This window comes from Coregonus clupeaformis, chromosome 27 (assembly GCF_020615455.1).
Source record: "Coregonus clupeaformis isolate EN_2021a chromosome 27, ASM2061545v1, whole genome shotgun sequence".
Taxonomy (NCBI): Eukaryota; Metazoa; Chordata; class Actinopteri; order Salmoniformes; family Salmonidae; genus Coregonus; species Coregonus clupeaformis.
This window is the reverse complement of record NC_059218.1, coordinates 42,059,694-42,079,693: the sequence shown is the minus strand read 5'-3', so window position 1 is coordinate 42,079,693 and position 20,000 is coordinate 42,059,694. Positions and strand designations below refer to the sequence as shown.

The 20,000-nt window shown below is 47.7% G+C and overlaps 1 protein-coding gene across 1 annotated transcript in view; it reads right to left on the bottom strand.

Moving 5' to 3' along the window:
- Positions 1-20,000, bottom strand: part of synj1 (synaptojanin 1) — an 84,627-nt gene that overhangs the window by 13,819 nt on the left and 50,808 nt on the right. Inside the window, 11 exon segments of the mRNA XM_045207948.1 lie at positions 2,601-2,715; positions 2,717-2,787; positions 4,247-4,412; positions 5,668-5,749; positions 13,626-13,777; positions 13,779-13,839; positions 13,997-14,114; positions 14,414-14,507; positions 14,510-14,572; positions 19,701-19,820; positions 19,822-19,860. Coding sequence (XP_045063883.1) covers positions 2,601-2,715; positions 2,717-2,787; positions 4,247-4,412; positions 5,668-5,749; positions 13,626-13,777; positions 13,779-13,839; positions 13,997-14,114; positions 14,414-14,507; positions 14,510-14,572; positions 19,701-19,820; positions 19,822-19,860 — 1,081 coding nt within the window.

Here is a 20,000-nt window from a genome sequence, read left to right as displayed (position 1 = left end):
GGGGCGGGGCTTAACACTGTTTTACCTGCTGGGTCAATGCTTGGTCTCCTGCTGGGGGCGGGGCTTAACACTGTTTTACCTGCTGGGTCAATGCTTGGTCTCCTGCTGGGGGCGGGCTTAACACTGTTTTACCTGCTGGGTCAATGCTTGGTCTCCTGCTGGGGGCGGGGCTTAACACTGTTTTACCTGCTGGGTCAATGCTTGGTCTCCTGCTGGGGGCGGGGCTTAACACTGTTTTACCTGCTGGGTCAATGCTTGGTCTCCTGCTGGGGGCGGGGCTTAACACTGTTTTACCTGCTGGGTCAATGCTTGGTCTCCTGCTGGGGGCGGGGCTTAACACTGTTTTACCTGCTGGGTCAATGCTTGGTCTCCTGCTGGGGGCGGGGCTTAACACTGTTTTACCTGCTGGGTCAATGCTTGGTCTCCTGCTGGGGGCGGGGCTTAACACTGTTTTACCTGCTGGGTCAATGCTTGGTCTCCTGCTGGGGGCGGGGCTTAACACTGTTTTACCTGCTGGGTCAATGCTTGGTCTCCTGCTGGGGGCGGGGCTTAACACTGTTTTACCTGCTGGGTCAATGCTTGGTCTCCTGCTGGGGGCGGGGCTTAACACTGTTTTACCTGCTGGGTCAATGCTTGGTCTCCTGCTGGGGGCGGGGCTTAACACTGTTTTACCTGCTGGGTCAATGCTTGGTCTCCTGCTGGGGCGGGGCTTAACACTGTTTTACCTGCTGGGTCAATACTTGGTCTCCTGCTGGGGGCGGGGCTTAACACTGTTTTACCTGCTGGGTCAATGCTTGGTCTCCTGCTGGGGGCGGGGCTTAACACTGTTTTACCTGCTGGGTCAATGCTTGGTCTCCTGCTGGGGGCGGGGCTTAACACTGTTTTACCTGCTGGGTCAATACTTGGTCTCCTGCTGGGGGGGGGCTTAACACTGTTTTACCTGTGGGGCGGGGCTTAACACTGTTTTACCTGCAGGGTCAATGCTTGGTCTCCAGCTGGGGGCGGGGCTTAACACTGTTTTACCTGCTGGGTCAATGCTTGGTCTCCTGCTGGGGGCGGGGCTTAACACTGTTTTACCTGCTGGGGGGGGCTCAACACTGTTTTACCTGCTGGGGCGGGGCTTAACACTGTTTTACCTGCTGGGTCAATGCTTGGTCTCCTGCTGGGGGCGGGGCTTAACACTGTTTTACCTGCTGGGTCAATGCTTGGTCTCCTGCTGGGGGCGGGGCTTAACACTGTTTTACCTGCTGGGTCAATGCTTGGTCTCCTGCTGGGGGCGGGGCTTAACACTGTTTTACCTGCTGGGGGCGGGGCTTAACACTGTTTTACCTGCTGGGTCAATGCTTGGTCTCCTGCTGGGGGCGGGGCTTAACACTGTTTTACCTGCTGGGTCAATGCTTGGTCTCCTGCTGGGGGCGGGGCTTAACACTGTTTTACCTGCTGGGTCAATGCTTGGTCTCCTGCTGGGGGCGGGGCTTAACACTGTTTTACCTGCTGGGTCAATGCTTGGTCTCCTGCTGGGGCGGGGCTTAACACTGTTTTACCTGCTGGGGGGTCAATGCTTGGTCTCCTGCTGGGGGCGGGGCTTAACACTGTTTTACCTGCTGGGTCAATGCTTGGTCTCCTGCTGGGGCGGGGCTTAACACTGTTTTACCTGCTGGGTCAATGCTTGGTCTCCTGCTGGGGGCGGGGCTTAACACTGTTTTACCTGCTGGGTCAATGCTTGGTCTCCTGCTGGGGGCGGGGCTTAACACTGTTTTACCTGCTGGGTCAATGCTTGGTCTCCTGCTGGGGGCGGGGCTTAACACTGTTTTACCTGCTGGGGGCGGGGCTTAACACTGTTTTACCTGCTGGGTCAATGCTTGGTCTCCTGTTGGGGGCGGGGCTTAACACTGTTTTACCTGCTGGGTCAATGCTTGGTCTCCTGCTGGGGGCGGGGCTTAACACTGTTTTACCTGCTGGGTCAATGCTTGGTCTCCTGCTGGGGGCGGGGCTTAACACTGTTTTACCTGCTGGGTCAATGCTTGGTCTCCTGCTGGGGGCGGGGCTTAACACTGTTTTACCTGCTGGGGCGGGGCTTAACACTGTTTTCCTGCTGGGGGCGGGGACTTAACACTGTTTTACCTGCTGGGTCAATGCTTGGTCTCCTGCTGGGGGCGGGCTTAACACTCCTGCCATGCAGCAGTTAGAAAGAGCACAATTATAATTTATATCAGTAAACCAGTACATCGTGTGTGTGTGTGTGTGTGTGTGTAATGGTGCCTTGCGGGGGTCTGGCAGTGTGTGTGTGTGTGGTGTGTGTGTGTGTGTGTGTGTAATGGTGCCTTGCGGGGGTCTGGCAGTGTGTGTGTGTGTGGTGTGTGTGGTGTGTGTGTGTGTGTGTGTGTGTGTAATGGTGCCTGCGGGTCTGGCAGTGTGTGTGTGTGTGGTGTGTGTGTGTGTGTGTGTAATGGTGCCTTCGGGGGTCTGGCAGTGTGTGTGTGTGTGTGTGTGTGTGTGTGTGTGTGTGTGTGTGTGTGTGTGTGTGTGTAATGGTGCCTTGCGGGGGTCTGGCAGTGTGTGTGTGTACGCTGCAGTGTTCCGCTGGGGTGTGTGTGTACCTTGCGGGGGTCCTGCAGAGCGTGGGGCAGATCGGCTGGGTCTGCTGGGGGCAGCAGGTTCTCCGTGGGTGGGGGAGTGAGAGGGGCTGCCCCGGGGGGAGGGGAAGGGGGAGGAGAGGGGTGCGGGGGCCTGCACCAGGCTGAAGGTGTTGGGGAGAATATCCTCCACCTCCTCATCCCACGTCACCTGGTGGAAAGACACACAGAGAGATAAGAAACACACACGGATCTACCAAGAGAGAAAGCCTCACTAGGGAAAACGTAATTGACTTGTCTAGAGGTGGACTGCTACAGTGACTTCCTCCTCTGCATAGATCTCTCTCTTCTGTAACTATACAGCTTGGAAGAAGGCAATTTGGAGGATGGTTTTAACCGTAATTATCTTCTCCACATCAGCCTTCTTTACCCCCCACAACCCTTACCCTCCATATCATAATCACCCCCCCCCATATTATAATCATCCCCCCTTCTTACCCTCCACATCATAATCATCCCCCCCCTTCTTACCCTCCACATCATAATCATCCCCCCTTCTTACCCTCCACATCTTAATCACCCCCCCCTTCTTACCCTCCACATCTTAATCATCCCCCCCTTCTTACCCTCCACATCATAATCATCCCCCCCTTCTTACCCTCCACATCATAATCATCCCCCCCCCTTCTTACCCTCCACATCATAATCATCCCCCCTTCTTACCCTCCACATCTTAATCACCCCCCTTCTTACCCTCCACATCATAATCACCCCCCCCTTCTTACCCTCCATATCATAATCACCCCCCCTTCTTACCCTCCACATCATAATCACCCCCCTTCTTACCCTCCACATCTTAATCACCCCCCTTCTTACCCTCCATATCATAATCATCCCCCCTTCTTACCCTCCACATCATAATCATCCCCCCTTCTTACCCTCCACATCTTAATCACCCCCCTTCTTACCCTCCACATCATAATCATCCCCCCTTCTTACCCTCCACATCTTAATCACCCCCCCCTTCTTACCCTCCACATCTTAATCATCCCCCCTTCTTACCCACATCATAATCATCCCCCCTTCTTACCCTCCACATCATAATCATCCCCCCTTCTTACCCTCCACATCTTAATCACCCCCCCCTTCTTACCCTCCACATCATAATCACCCCCCTTCTTACCCTCCATATCATAATCACCCCCCCCTTCTTACCCTCCACATCATAATCACCCCCCCCTTCTTACCCTCCACATCTTAATCACCCCCCTTCTTACCCTCCACATCATAATCATCCCCCCTTCTTACCCACATCATAATCATCCCCCCTTCTTACCCTCCACATCTTAATCACCCCCCCTTCTTACCCTCCACATCTTAATCACCCCCCCTTCTTACCCTCCACATCATAATCATCCCCCCTTCTTACCCTCCACATCTTAATCACCCCCCTTCTTACCCTCCACATCATAATCATCCCCCCTTCTTACCCACATCATAATCATCCCCCCTTCTTACCCACATCATAATCATCCCCCCTTCTTACCCTCCATATCATAATCATCCCCCCTTCTTACCCTCCACATCATAATCACCCCCCCTTCTTACCCTCCACATCTTAATCACCCCCTTCTTACCCTCCATATCATAATCATCCCCCCCCTTCTTACCCTCCATATCATAATCATCGTCTCCCATATCAGCGTCCTCAGCCAGCAGAGAGGAGCTGGCGGAGGTCGGGACAGATCCACAGATCCGCTCTACACTCATCTCCTCCTCCAGACTCTTGATCCAGCCTGAACTCTTTAGACGGATGTCTATCACCTTCCCCAGCACCTACACACAGAGACACACACACACAGAGACACACACACGCACGGACACACACGTGCACGGACACACACACACACACACAGACACACACGCACGGAGACACACACAGACATACACACACAGACACACACACAGACACACACACACAGACACACACACACAGACACACACACACAGACACACACACACAGACACACACACACAGACACACACACACAGACACACACACACAGACACACACACACAGACACACACACACAGACACACACACAGACACACACACACAGACACACACATACAGACACACACACACAGACACAGACACACACAGACACACACACACAGACACACACGCAGAGAGAAACGCACAGAGAGACACAAACACACAGAGAAAAAATATTACAATGCAGCTTATCAGTGTGTGAATCAACGTTGCCCGAGTGTTGCTGTGACGTTGTCCGAGTGTTGCTGTGACGTTGTCCGAGTGTTGCTGTGACGTTGTCCGAGTGTTGCTGTGACGTTGTCCGAGTGTTGCTGCGACGTTGTCGGCGTTGCTGCGGCGTTGCAGTAGTGTTGAAGTGTATGTGTATGATCAGCGTAAGGTTGTGTGTCATAGTTGAGCTTGCATCTACTACACGACCATGGTGCTCGCCACGGAGCTGTGAGGGGAACGGCACCTCCTTACCTTCAGGCTCTGATCAGACCCTACACCCAAACGAGGGCACTACGTTCATCCACCTCTGGCCTGCTGGCCCCACTACCTCTGGGAAGCACAGTTCCCGCTCAGCCCAGTCAAAACTGTTCGCTGCTCTGGCACCCCAATGGTGGAACAAGCTCCCCTCACGACGCCAGGACAGCGGAGTCACTCACCACCTTCCGGAGACACTTGAAACCTCACCTCTTTAAGGAATACCTGGGATAGTATAAAGTAATCCTTCTTCCCCAACCCCCATAAAAAAATAAATAATACAAAAAAATTTTTTTTTTTTTAAAGAGGTGGTTGTCCCACTGGCTATCATAAGGTGAATGCACCAATTTGTAAGTCGCTCTGGATAAGAGCGTCTGCTAAATGATGTAAATGTGTCAAGTTGTAGGGTTGTTGTAATGTTGCAGTAACGTTGTTGTAATGTTGCAGTAACGTTGTTGTAATGTTGCAGTAACGTTGTTGTAATGTTGCGTAACGTTGTTGTAATGTTGCAGTAACGTTGATGTAATGTTGCGGTAACGTTGTTTGTAATGTTGCAGTAACGTTGTGTACTCACCGTGGAGCGCTCAGAGACAGGGCAGCCAGAGCAGAATAACCCTCTAGAAACGTCACCCACATCTTCTCCTCCACAAACCTAGACAGGAGAGACAATTCAAGGTATGAAAAGAGATGCATTCAATATCTAATCAATTATCTGGAATGGATGTGATTGATTCTCATAAAAAGAACGGATTGCATCATAAGCAAGACGGCAAAAACGTTGTCAAAAAGTGAGAAAGTTAACTAAGTAGCAATCAGTTAGCCGGTTAATTCAAAACATAGTACGGATGCTTGGGAAGATGTTTTCATTAGGTCCAATAAACCACAGATATACAGTGCATTCGGAAAGTAAGGGAGTACCAGTACCTAGTCTATGTGAAACTATTCAGACATCTTGACTTTTTACACATTTTGTTACGTTACAGCCTTATTCTAAAATGGATTACATTATTTGTTTTTCTCAGCAATCTACACACAATACCCCATAATGACAAAGTGAAAACAGGTTTTTAGAAATCTTTGCAAAAAAAAAATACAGAAATACCTTATTTACATAAGTATTCAGACCCTTTGCTATGAGACTCGAAATTGAGCTCAGGTGCATCCTGTTTCCATTGATCATCCTTGAGATGTTTCTACAACTTCATTGGAGTCCACCTGTGGTAAATTCAATTGATTGGACATGATTTGGAAAGGCACACACCTGTCTATGTAGGGTCACACAGTTGACAGTGCATGTCAGAGCAAAAACCAAGCCATGAGGTCGAAGGAATTGTCTGCAGCGCTCAGAGACAGGATTGTGTCGAGGCACAGATCTAGGGAAGGGTACCAAAACATTTCTGCAGCATTGAAGGTCCCTAAGAACACAGCGGCCTCCATCATTCTTAAATGGAAGAAGTTTGGAACCCACAAGACTCTTCCTAGAGCTGGCCACCCGGCCAAACTGAGCAATCGGGGGAGAAGGGCCTTCGTCAGGGAGGTGACCAAGAACCCGATGGTCACTCTGACAGAGCTCCAGAGTTCCTCTGTGGAGATGGGAGAACCTTCCAGAAGGATAACCATCTCTGGAGCACTCCACCAATCAGGCCTTTATGGTAGAGTAGCCAGACAGAAGCCACTCCTCAGTAAAAGGCACATGACAGCCCACTTAAGAGTTTGCCAAAAGGCACCTAAAGACTCTCAGACCATGAGAAACAAGATTCTCTGGTCTGATGAAACCAAGATTGAACAAGTCTCTGAATGTAATTGAGTGGCTCAGCCAGAGGCCGGACTTGAACCCTATCAAACATCTCTGGAGAGACCTGAAAATAGCTGTGCAGCAACGGATCTGCAGAGAAAAATGGGAGAAACTCCCCAAATACAGGTGTGCCAAGCTTGTAGCGTCATACCCCAGAATAATCAATGCTGTAATCGCTGCCAAAGGTGCTTCTACAAAGTACTGAGTAAGGGGTCTGAATACTTATGTAAATGTGATATTTCCGTATTTTATTTTTAATACATTTGCAAGAATGTCTAAAAACCTGTTTTGCTTTGTCATTATGGGGCATTATGTGTAGATTGATGAGATGTAATTTTTTTGTAATCAATTTTAGAATAAGGCTGTAACGTAACAAAATGTGGAAAAAGTCAAGAGGCCTGAATACTTTCCGAAGGCACTGTACATTTACATACATATACCACAGCCTCTGCCATAGAAACAAACAGAGCATGACTTCGTGGTTGAAACTTCACAATGCAGAAAACCACTAGCCTGTAGCCCAAACCGTTCAGACCAATTTTACCAGAGCTAAAAACAAAAAAATGTACTGGTACTTCCTGTATATAACCATGTTATTACCTGGTACTCCCTGTATATAACCATGTTATTACCTGGTACTCCCTGTATATAGCCATGTTATTACCTGGTAATCCCTGTATATAGCCATGTTATTACCTGGTACTCCCTGTATATAACCATGTTATTACCTGGTACTCCTGTATATAGCCATGTTATTACCTGGTACTTCCTGTATATAACCATGTTATTACCTGGTACTCCTGTATATAGCCATGTTATTACCTGGTAATCCCTGTATATAGCCATGTTATTACCTGGTACTTCCTGTATATAACCATGTTATTACCTGGTACTTCCTGTATATAACCATGTTATTACCTGGTACTTCCTGTATATAACCATGTTATCACCTGGTACTCCCTGTATATAGCCATGTTATTACCTGGTACTCACTGTATATAGCCATGTTATTACCTGGTACTCCCTGTATATAGCCATGTTATTACCTGGTACTCCCTGTATTTTTTATTTTTTTTATTTCACCTTTATTTAACCAGGTAAACCAGTTGAGAACAAGTTCTCATTTACAACTGCGACCTGGCCAAGATAAAGCATAGCAGTGCGATAAAAACAACAACACAGAGTTACATATGGGGTAAAACAAAACAAAATCAAAAAAAAATACAACAGAAATACAATTAATATACAGTGTGCAAATTTAGCAAGTTATGGAGGTAAGGCAATAAAATAGGCTATAGTGCAAAATAATTACAATTTAGTATTAACACTGGAATGATGTGCAAGAGATGATGTGCAAATAGAGATACTGGGGTACAGATGAGCAAAATAAATAACAATATAGGGATGAGGTAGTTGGGCGGCTAATTTCAGATGGGCTGTGTACAGGTGCAGTGATCGGTAAGGTGCTCTGACAACTGATGCCTAAAGTTAGTGAGGGAGATAAGCGTCTCCAGCTTCAGAGATTTTTGCAGTTTGTTCCAGTCATTGGCAGCAGAGAACTGGAAGGAATTGCGGCCAAAGGAGGTGTTGGCTTTGGGGATGACCAGTGAGATATCGCTGGAGCGCAGACTACGGGTGGGTGTTGCTATAGTGACCAATGAGCTAAGATAAGGCGGGGATTTGCCTAGCAGTGATTTATAGATGGCCTGGAGCCAGTGGGTTTGGCGGCGGATATGTAGTGAGGACCAGCCAACAAGAGCGTACAGGTCACAGTGGTGGGTATTATATGGGGCTTTGGAGACAAAACGGATGGCACTGTGATAGACAACATCCAATTTGCTGAGTAGAGTGTTGGAGGCTATTTTGTAAATGACATCGCCGAAGTCAAGGATCGGTAGGATAGTCAGTTTTACAAGGGCATGTTTGGCAGCATGAGTGAAGGGAGGCTTTGTTCAAAATAGGAAACCGATTCTAGATTTAACTTTGGATTGGAGATTCTTAATGTGAGTCTGGAAGGAGAGTTTATAGTCTAACCAGACACCTAGATATTTGTAGTTGTCCACGTACTCTAGGTCAGACCCGTCTAGAGTAGTGATTCTAGTCGGGTGGGCGGGTGCAAGCAGCGTTCGGTTGAAGAGCATGCATTTTGTTTTACTAGTGTTTAAGAGCAGTTGGAGGCTACTGAAGGAGTGTTGTATGGAATTGAAGCTCGTTTGGGGGTTTGTTAACACAGTGTCCAATGAAGGGCCAGATGTATACAAAATGGTGTCGTCTGCGTAGAGGTGGATCTGAGAGTCACCAGCAGCAAGAGCGGCGTCATTGATATACACAGAGAAAAGAGTTGGCCAAGAATTGAACCCTGTGGCACCCCCATAGAGACTGCCATAGGTCCAGACAACAGGCCCTCCGATTTGACACATTGAACTCTATCTGAGAAGTAGTTGGTGAACCAGGCGAGGCAGTCATTAGAGAAACCAAGGCTATTTAGTCTGCCAATAAGCGACTTAGTGGTCCTAGACTTAGTGGTATAGGGTGGTCCTCTGTAGCTCAGCTGGTAGAGCACGGCGCTTGTAACGCTAAGGTAGTGGGTTCGATCCCCGGGACCACCCATTCACAAAAAAATATGTATGCACGCATGACTAAGTCGCTTTGGATAAAGCGTCTGCTAAATGGCATATTATTATTATTATTATTATATAACCATGTTATTACCTGGTACTCCATGTATATAACCATGTTATTACCTGGTACTCCCTGTATATAACCATGTTATTACCTGGTACTTCCTGTATATAACCATGTTATCATTTACATTTATGTTATTACCTGGTACTCCCTGTAAATAGCCATGTTATTACCTGGTACTCCCTGTATATAGCCATGTTATTACCTGGTACTTCCTGTATATAGCCATGTTATTACCTGGTACTTCCTGTATATAGCCATGTTATTACCTGGTACTCCCTGTATATAGCCATGTTATTACCTGGTACTTCCTGTATATAACCATGTTATTACCTGGTACTTCCTGTATATAACCATGTTATTACCTGGTACTCCCTGTATATAGCCATGTTATTAACCTGGAAAATAATATGCTACATTCAGTAGCACCCCATTATTATAATGAGAGAGGGAAACACAAAACTGGCACCTGTCGTCATTCCTCGCACTTGCTGACCCTGCAACAAGACACAGTAGCTTTTCTATCTGATTAAAAGAGATGCAGTACAGACAGGCTAGGCCTATTTCAGGAAACGTTCTACACCCACACACACCCACCTAAAATGACCCATCAATCAAAGCCGCCTGCATCGCCTCTCACTCAGAAGCAAACCTACATTCCCCAAAAACATATAAAAAACCTGGCCTTAGATTCAAATCCTTTCTGTAGGACATCAACAACAACAAAAGGATACATTTATAGCCGCTAAATCAATGTAGCCTATCATATACATTGAACAGGAACGTTTTAAAAGAGGGGATATATACTGTTGTGAAGTAGAAAGACATGGAAGCAAACCAGTCCATAGCCTAATGATTAGCCTTCGATCAATGTTAGTGAACAATTGGGTGGTTGTGTTGACGCCACATTTTAATTAGGAGTGCTCTTTCTAAATCTGTGCAACTTATTAGTTATTGATAAAAGGGTAAACTCCGGTGGATATTTTTTTATTTCTCTGTCATTTAGGATTGCTTTTAACACAGATGGTGGCCTAGATTCACTTTAGCAGGCCTATAATATATAGCCTAATATAGATGCCATATGAATGATGCATTTTTTAATACAGAAGTTAATTAATAACTTACAAAATCAGTTTTCTTCACTGCTCCCTTCTAGCGCAATTCACACATCTCCGCTGGCAACTCCACTCGTCTCTCTAGCTCTTGAACAAGTAGCTTTATATATAGACAATGAACAGCAATATAGTTTGAAACTTATTTCAAGCAATTTTTTTTTTTAACTAATAGGCCTAGGACCATTGGAGAAAGAGAAGGCGTCGATGGATCCTCTATGAAACAGGCTACAGCGTTCGTAATGAACTGGAAGTTTGAATGGCGAGAGCGACATGTGGTCTAGCTCTGGTGTGCTGTGATCACATCGGCTAAATGGATACCTTGCCGCATTGATGCATTGCAAATGTAAAAAAAACAGGCAGAGAGAAATGAATTATTTCATTAAAAATTCACACAACGAACCCACAGCCCGTCAGTGGCAGCGTCCCAGATAACAATATTCACACAACGAACCCACAGCCTGTCAGTGGCAGTGTCCCAGATAACAACATTCACACAACGAACCCACAGCCTGTCAGTGGCAGTGTCCCTAGATAACAATATTCACACAACGAACCCACAGCCTGTCAGTGGCAGTGTCCCAGATAACAATATTCACATAACGAACCCACAGCCCGTCAGTGGCAGTGTCCCAGATAACAACATTCACACAACGAACCCACAGCCCGTCAGTGGCAAGCGTCCCCCAGATAACAATATTCACGCACGAACCCACAGCCCGTCAGTGGCAGTGTCCCAGATAACAATATTCACACAACGAACCCACAGCCCGTCAGTGGCAGTGTCCCGAGATAACAATGTCTATTGGTCAACAGCTTATTTTGCACGCGAAAAGACGCCTAAAAATCGAATAAATAATTGACTGATTGTGGCAGGACGATATTTCGCAATTGGTGTGAACGACGTCATTAAACTAGACCTGCTCCTATTTGTTGATTTATTCCACCTAATTATTCAGAAAATATCAGACTTGGTGAGAGAAAAAGGGGGCCTTTACTGAAAATAGGCCTTTTACAAGATGAAATCACGACAGGGAGCGTTTGATTCATATTAAAAGAGATGGAGCCCAGACAGGCTACTTGAGGAAACTTTCTGAATGGACATACAGACTTGTAAGGGAGAGAATCAGCGAACTCACACACGCACACCCCCGTAAAAGCATCCGTTAATCAAAAGCCACCAGCGTAATGTCAGACACAAGAGCAAAATATTTCTCCTTTCCTTCAAAACGTTTTTTTAAAAAAACCTAGGCCTAGCTTAGTCTTTCTGACTGTAGGCTATAAGATAATGACTTGACCAGGACAGTATGAAGGGACAGCTATAATATTGGTATGAAGATGAAACTGACAATCATTACAATAGACACAAATACACGGAACATATCCATAGCCTATTCACCAGCGTGCGTTGATTAGACTATCAATTAAGAAAATATTCCGTATCCAATTATACCATCGCAGGTTGGATAGGATTGGCACATTGTCCATTTGACACAACGTTAGCCCATTATAGTCCTCAGAGCCAGAACCTCAGAGCCAGAACCTCAGAGCCAGAACCTCAGAGCCAGAACCTCAGAGCCAGAACCTCAGAGCCAGAACCTCAGAGCCAGAACCTCAGAGCCAGAACCTCAGAGCCAGAACAACCCTGTCCACGGCTGTTGAATAATTCATGAATAGTCAGACACATACAACTTTTTTTTTTTTTTTTAAAGAAGACCGATTTATTTATTTATTGCAAGAAATAAAAAACGGCATTGTATAAAAAAAAAGTCCACCTAAACGATTTCTTTCCATGAGTGACATAGCGAATAGGCTAGGCTCTTCACACCCAGCGCATCTAGATGACCAGCTGCAGGAGGACCAGACAGTTGGACCGAGGAAGAGCCAGACCGTTGGCGAGGAAGAGCCAGGAGGACCAGACCGTAGGAACGAGGAAGAGCCAGGAGGACCAGACCGTTGGAACGAGGAAGAGCCAGGAGGACCAGACAGTTGGAACGAGGAAGAGCCAGACCGTTGGAACGAGGAAGAGCCAGGAGGACCAGACCGTTGGAACGAGGAAGAGCCAGGAGGACCAGACCGTTGGAACGAGGAAGAGCCAGGAGGACCAGACAGTTGGAACGAGGAAGAGCCAGGAGGACCAGACAGTTGGAGCGAGGAAGAGCCAGGAGGACCAGACAGTTGGAACGAGGAAGAGCCAGGAGGACCAGACAGTTGGAACGAGGAAGAGCCAGGAGGACCAGACAGTTGGAAACGAGGAAGAGCCAGGAGGACCAGACAGTTGGAACGAGGAAGAGCCAGGAGGACCAGACCGTTGGAAACGAGGAAGAGCTGTAGTACATTTCATAGACTGACTAAAGTTAACAAAACAACTGTTTAGTAAACACTCCCCCTATTAGGTCAAGTTCATCTACATGAAAATAAAGTAAAGAAATGTAAGATTAAAATTAATGTAGGCCTGTTTAAAAACGGTTTTGACGGTTATTTTATTTTCATGGAGTCTTCACCCGTAACCGTCAAGTTACACGAATATTCAATTACCGTCAGAGGGCTATGTGCCGCAGAATGTTATATTTCATCAAGGTGTGCCACGGTTCAAAACAGGTAGGGGAGCCACTGCTATATAGGGATTAGACTGCTATTTGGGACGCACCCTAGCTATATTTAGAAAGTAAAGTAGACGCTAATGGTGTGTGTGTGTGTGTGTACAAGTTTTACTATACTGGAGTACCAGAAGTCCTCCACAAGAATAGTAAACCAACTAAAATCCAGAGACGTGAGGACATTTTGCCAGTCCTTACTTAGGCTTAAGGGTTAGATTTAGGGTTAGGGGTTAGGTTTAGGGGTTAGGGGTTAAGGGTCAAGGTAAGGGTTAGGATTAAGGAAACAAGTATAGTAAAGCATAACTGTGTGTGTGTGTGTGTGTGTATTTCCGTCACCTGATGAGGATGACCTCTCCAAACACAGCGAACTTGTCCAGCAGCTCGAATCGATGGCGATCGTCAAAGTAGTCGTCAGGTCCCGAGGAGCAGAGAGAGACCAGGATGGTTCCGTCAGGAGGACCCTGCAGGGCGATCACCTCCTTATACACCCTGGTGACGGGCTTCTGGATCCACCTCCAATACGTCTATATCCATCACAGCCATCACAGGCCTGGGGAGGGGAAAGAAGTTATAACCTAACCCCTCACCCTCCATCACTGCCATCACAGGAGATGAAGAGACCGGTTGAGACGGTGCTAGTCTGTGATCAGAGGTCTTGAGCTCAGCCCTGCCGTTGTATTTCAGAGTCCTGTGTCTGTGTGTGTTACCTGTGATCAGAGGTCTTGAGCTCAGCCCTGCCGTAGTATTTCAGCTCCCCAGGGCTCCAAGGGTACAGCTGCTGTTCATCTGCTTCTCCCACTGGGCCTACCATGTTCATCTCCTCCGCTACACACACACACACACACACACACACACACACACACACACACACACACACAGACACACACACACACACACAGACACACACACAGACAGACACACAGCACACACAGACAGACACACAGACACACAGACACACAGAAATACACAGACACACACACAGACACACACACTCTTCCAGTAAACTTGTAACGTATGTTAAAAACGCAGAGCATGGCTGCTTTAATCCTTGGGTACCAATCCACCATTTTACACTCTAGTGAGACGCACCAGACATCCTCCTACACCAAGCCAAGCTCTCTCACCAGTCTTGTCGAAGTTCCACTTCCTCCTCTTCCAGAGGCACGGTCAGTCCAGGCGGGGCAGTCGACACTTCTCACTGGTGTCGTGATGCGTCAGAAGAACAGGTCATACTTATAGGTGGGAGCAAAGTCCAGGTTGCCCTCGATGAAACCACGGAACACCTAGAGAAGAGAGAGAGGACAGAGGGGAGTTAGAGAAACTCTCTCTTTCGGAACAATAAAGTAAATCATTTCATTTTTATATCAAACTGCTGTACACCAAGACTGAACCCACAGAACACATAGAGGAAGAGGAATTAGAGACTGCCTTACACCATGACTGAACCCACAGAACACATAGAGGAAGAGGAATTAGAGACTGCCCTTACACCAAGACTGAACCCACAGAACACCTAGAGGAAGAGGAATTAGAGACTGCCTTACACCAAGACTGAACCCACAGAACACCTAGAGGAAGAGGAATTAGAGACTGCCTTACACCAAGACTGAACCCACAGAACACATAGAGGAAGAGGAATTAGAGACTGCCTTACACCAAGACTGAACCCACAGAACACCTAGAGGAAGAGGAATTAGAGACTGCCTTACACCAAGACTGAACCCACAGAACACCTAGAGGAAGAGGAATTAGAGACTGCCTTACACCAAGACTGAACCCACAGAACACCTAGAGGAAGAGGAATTAGAGACTGCCTTACACCAAGACTGAACCCACAGAACACCTAGAGGAAGAGGAATTAGAGACTGCCTTACACCAAGACTGAACCCACAGAACACCTAGAGGAAGAGGAATTAGAGACTGCCTTACACCAAGACTGAACCCACAGAACACCTAGAGGAAGAGGAATTAGAGACTGCCTTACACCAAGGCTGAACCCACAGAACACCTAGAGGAAGAGGAATTAGAGACTGCCTTACACCAAGACTGAACCCACAGAACACCTAGAGGAAGAGGAATTAGAGACTGCCTTACACCAAGACTGAACCCACAGAACACCTAGAGGAAGAGGAATTAGAGACTGCCTTACACCAAGACTGAACCCACAGAACACCCAGAGGAAGAGGAATTAGAGACTGCCTTACACCAAGACTGAACCCACAGAACACCTAGAGGAAGAGGAATTGGAGACTGCCTTACACAAGACTGAACCCACAGAACACCTAGAGGAAGAGGAATTAGAGACTGCCTTACACCAAGACTGAACCCACAGAACACCTAGAGGAAGAGGAATTAGAGACTGCCTTACACAAGACTGAACCCACAGAACACCTAAAGGAAGAGGAATTAGAGACCTGTTTGGGATTGTTTTGAGGTGCCTTAATCGACGTCCACGTCATCGGCGCCCAGGGAGCAGTTGTTGTTGGGGTTAATTGCCTTGCTCAAGAGCAGATTTTTCCACCTTGCCGGTTCTGGGATTTGAACCAGCGACCTTTCGCCCAACGCAAGGACTGACTGTTTTATTTAAGGGCATATCATTCTGCTTCTATCACTCCTCCTCCAACAAGGAACAGCATGCGTTGCTCAACCGCCATCGGATTTAGCATCCACACACTGGAGAGGTAATTGACCGCAAATTGGATGCATGGGACATAGCAGAGGAGAAGATGGTACTAGTCGAACTGACAACGGGCGAACGCAGTCAAGGCAATCAAGCCATTACAGAACAGCCAAGAGAATACCCGTGACCAACACCAACCAGAGCTGGCGCGTGGCTTTGAACGCTGAGACATACATATCTGAATGTATTACTGCCCCCTGACCTATGACCATCATCATGTATTACTGCCCCCTGACCCGCCATCATCATGTATTACTGCCCCCTGACCTGACCATCATCATGTATTACTGCCCCCTGACCTATGACCATCATCATGTATTACTGCCCCCTGACCTATGACCATCATCATGTATTACTGCCCCCTGTCCTGACCATCATCATGTATTACTGCCCCCTGACCTATGACCTGACCATCATCATGTATTACTGCCCCCTGACCTATGACCTGACCCATCATGTATTACTGCCCCCTGACCTATGACCTGACCTATCATGTATTACTACCCCCTGACCTATGACCTGACCATCATCATGTATTACTGCCCCCTGACCCTGACCATCATCATGTATTACTGCCCCTGACCTGTGACCATCATCAGTATTACTGCCCCTGACCTGACCCATCATGTATTACTGCCCCCCTGACCTATGACCTGACCCATCATATTACTGCCCCCTGACCTATGACCTGACCATCATGTATTACTGCCCCTGACCTGACCATCATCATGTATTACTGCCCCCTGACCTGACCCATCATCATGTATTACTGCCCCCTGACCTATGACCCTGACCCATCATGTATTACTGCCCCTGACCTATGACCTGACCATCATGTATTACTGCCCCTGACCTATGACCATCATCATGTATTACTGCCCCCCTGACCTATGACCTGACCATCATCATGTATTACTGCCCCCTGACCTATGACCTGACCATTATCATGTATTACTGCCCCCTGACCTGACCATCATCATGTATCTGCCCCTGACCTATGACCCGACCATCATCATGTATTATGCCCCTGACCTGACCATCATCAGTATGCACTCCCCTGACCTATGACCTGACCATCATCATGTATTACTGCCCCCTGACCTATGACCTGACCATCATCATGTATTACTGCCCCCTGACCTGACCATCATCATGTATTACTGCCCCCTGACCTATGACCTGACCCATCATGTATTACTGCCCCCTGACCTATGACCTGACCATCATCATATTACTGCCCCCTGACCTGTGACCATCATCATGTATTACTGCCCCCTGACCTATGACCTGACCATCATGTATTACTGCCCCCTGACCTATGACCATCATCATGTATTACTGCCCCCTGACCTGACCATCATGTATTACTGCCCCCTGACCTATGACCTGACCATCATCATGTATTACTGCCCCCTGACCTATGACCATCATCATGTATTACTGCCCCTGACCTACGACCTGACCATCATCATGTATTACTGCCCCCTGACCTATGACCTGACCATCATCATGTATTACTGCCCCCTGACCTATGACCTGACCATCATCATGTATTACTGCCCCCTGACCTATGACCTGACCCATCATGTATTACTGCCCCTGACCTATGACCATCATCATGTATTACTGCCCCTGACCTATGACCTGACCATCATGTATTACTGCCCCCTGACCTATGACCATCATCATGTATTACTGCCCCCTGACCTATGACCTGACCATCATCAGCGTATTACTGCCCCCCTGACCTATGACCATCATCATGTATTACTGCCCCCTGACCTATGACCTGACCATCATCATGTATTACTGCCCCCTGACCTATGACCTGACCATCATCATGTATTACTGCCCCCTGACCTATGACCTGACCATCATGTATTACTGCCCCTGACCTATGACCATCATCATGTATTACTGCCCCCTGACCTATGACCCGACCATCATGTATTACTGCCCCCCTGACCTATGACCATCATCATGTATTACTGCCCCCTGACCTATGACCTGACCATCATGTATTACTGCCCCCTGACCTATGACCTGACCATCATCATGTATTACTGCCCCCTGACCTATGACCTGACCATCATGTATTACTGCCCCCTGACCTATGACCGACCATCATCATGTATTACTGCCCCCTGACCTATGACCCGACCATCATGTATTACTGCCCCCTGACCTATGACCTGACCCATCATGTATTACTGCCCCTGACCAGACCATCATCATGTATTACTGCCCCTGACCTATGACCTGACCATCATGTATTACTGCCCCCTGACCTATGACCATCATCATGTATTACTGCCCCCCTGACCTGACCATCATCATGTATTACTGCCCCCTGACCTATGACCTGACCCATCATGTATTACTGCCCCCTGACCTATGACCTGACCCATCATGTATTACTGCCCCCTGACCTGACCATCATCATGTATTACTGCCCCCTGACCTATGACCATCATCATGTATTACTGCCCCCTGACCTATGACCTGACCATCGTGTATTACTGCCCCCTGACCTATGACCTGACCCATCATGTATTACTGCCCCCTGACCTGACCATCATCATGTATTACTGCCCCCTGACCTATGACCTGACCATCATCATGTATTACTGCCCCCTGACCTGACCATCATCATGTATTACTGCCCCCTGACCTATGACCTGACCATCATGTATTACTGCCCCCTGACCTATGACCATCATCATGTATTACTGCCCCCTGACCTGACCATCATCATGTATTACTGCCCCCTGACCTATGACCTGACCCATCATGTATTACTGCCCCCTGACCTATGACCTGACCCATCATGTATTACTGCCCCTGACCTGACCATCATCATGTATTACTGCCCCCTGACCTGACCATCATCATGTATTACTGCCCCCTGACCTGACCATCATCATGTATTACTGCCCCTGACCTATGACCCTGACCCATCATGTATTACTGCCCCCTGACCATGACCTGACCCATCATGTATTACTGCCCCCTGACCCGACCATCATCATGTATTACTGCCCCCTGACCTATGACCTGACCATCATCATGTATTACTGCCCCTCGACCTGACCATCATCATGTATTACTGCCCCCTGACCTATGACCTGACCATCGTGTATTACTGCCCCCTGACCTATGACCATCATCATGTATTACTGCCCCCCTGACCTGACCATCATCATGTATTACTGCCCCCTGACCTATGACCATCATCATGTATTACTGCCCCCCTGACCTATGACCTGACCCATCATGTATTACTGCCCCCTGACCTATGACCTGACCCATCATGTATTACTGCCCCCTGACCTATGACCTGACCCATCATGTATTACTGCCCCCTGACCCATGACCTGACCCATCATCATGTATTACTGACCCCTGACCTGACCATCATCATGTATTACTGCCCCCTGACCCTGATCCCATCATCATGTATTACTGCCCCCTGACCTATGACCCGACCATCATCATGTATTACTGCCCCCTGACCTATGCCCTGACCCATCATCATGTATTACTGCCCCCTAGTGGCAAGAAGTGAAATCCCACAAATAACTCAGTAGAAATATAAACTAATAGAAAATCACAAAACTATAATAACCTTGGTGTGTGTGTGTGTGTGTGTGTGTGTGTGTGTGTGTGTGTGTGTGTGTGTGTGTGTGTGTGTGTGTGTGCGTGTGTGTGTGTGTGTGTGTGTGTGTCCTTACCAGTCCCTGGTTCTTCTGGTCCACCAGTTGGTCTCCTGCGGTCAGGGCTTCCCAGTTCTGTTGTCTGATCAGCTCCTTCACCTCCTCATTGGGTTGACTGATGCGGTAGTTAAAGTCTCCCACACCAGAAGATGTAGTCATGGGAGTAGAGGAGTCTACCCTGGGGGAGAGGAGAGAGGAGGAGGTTAAACACACACAAGGAGATGTACAGTCGAGAAACACAGGAGAGAGAAGAGCAGGGAGAAATGTGTTAACATGAGTTCTCACACACACACACACACACACACACACACACACAGA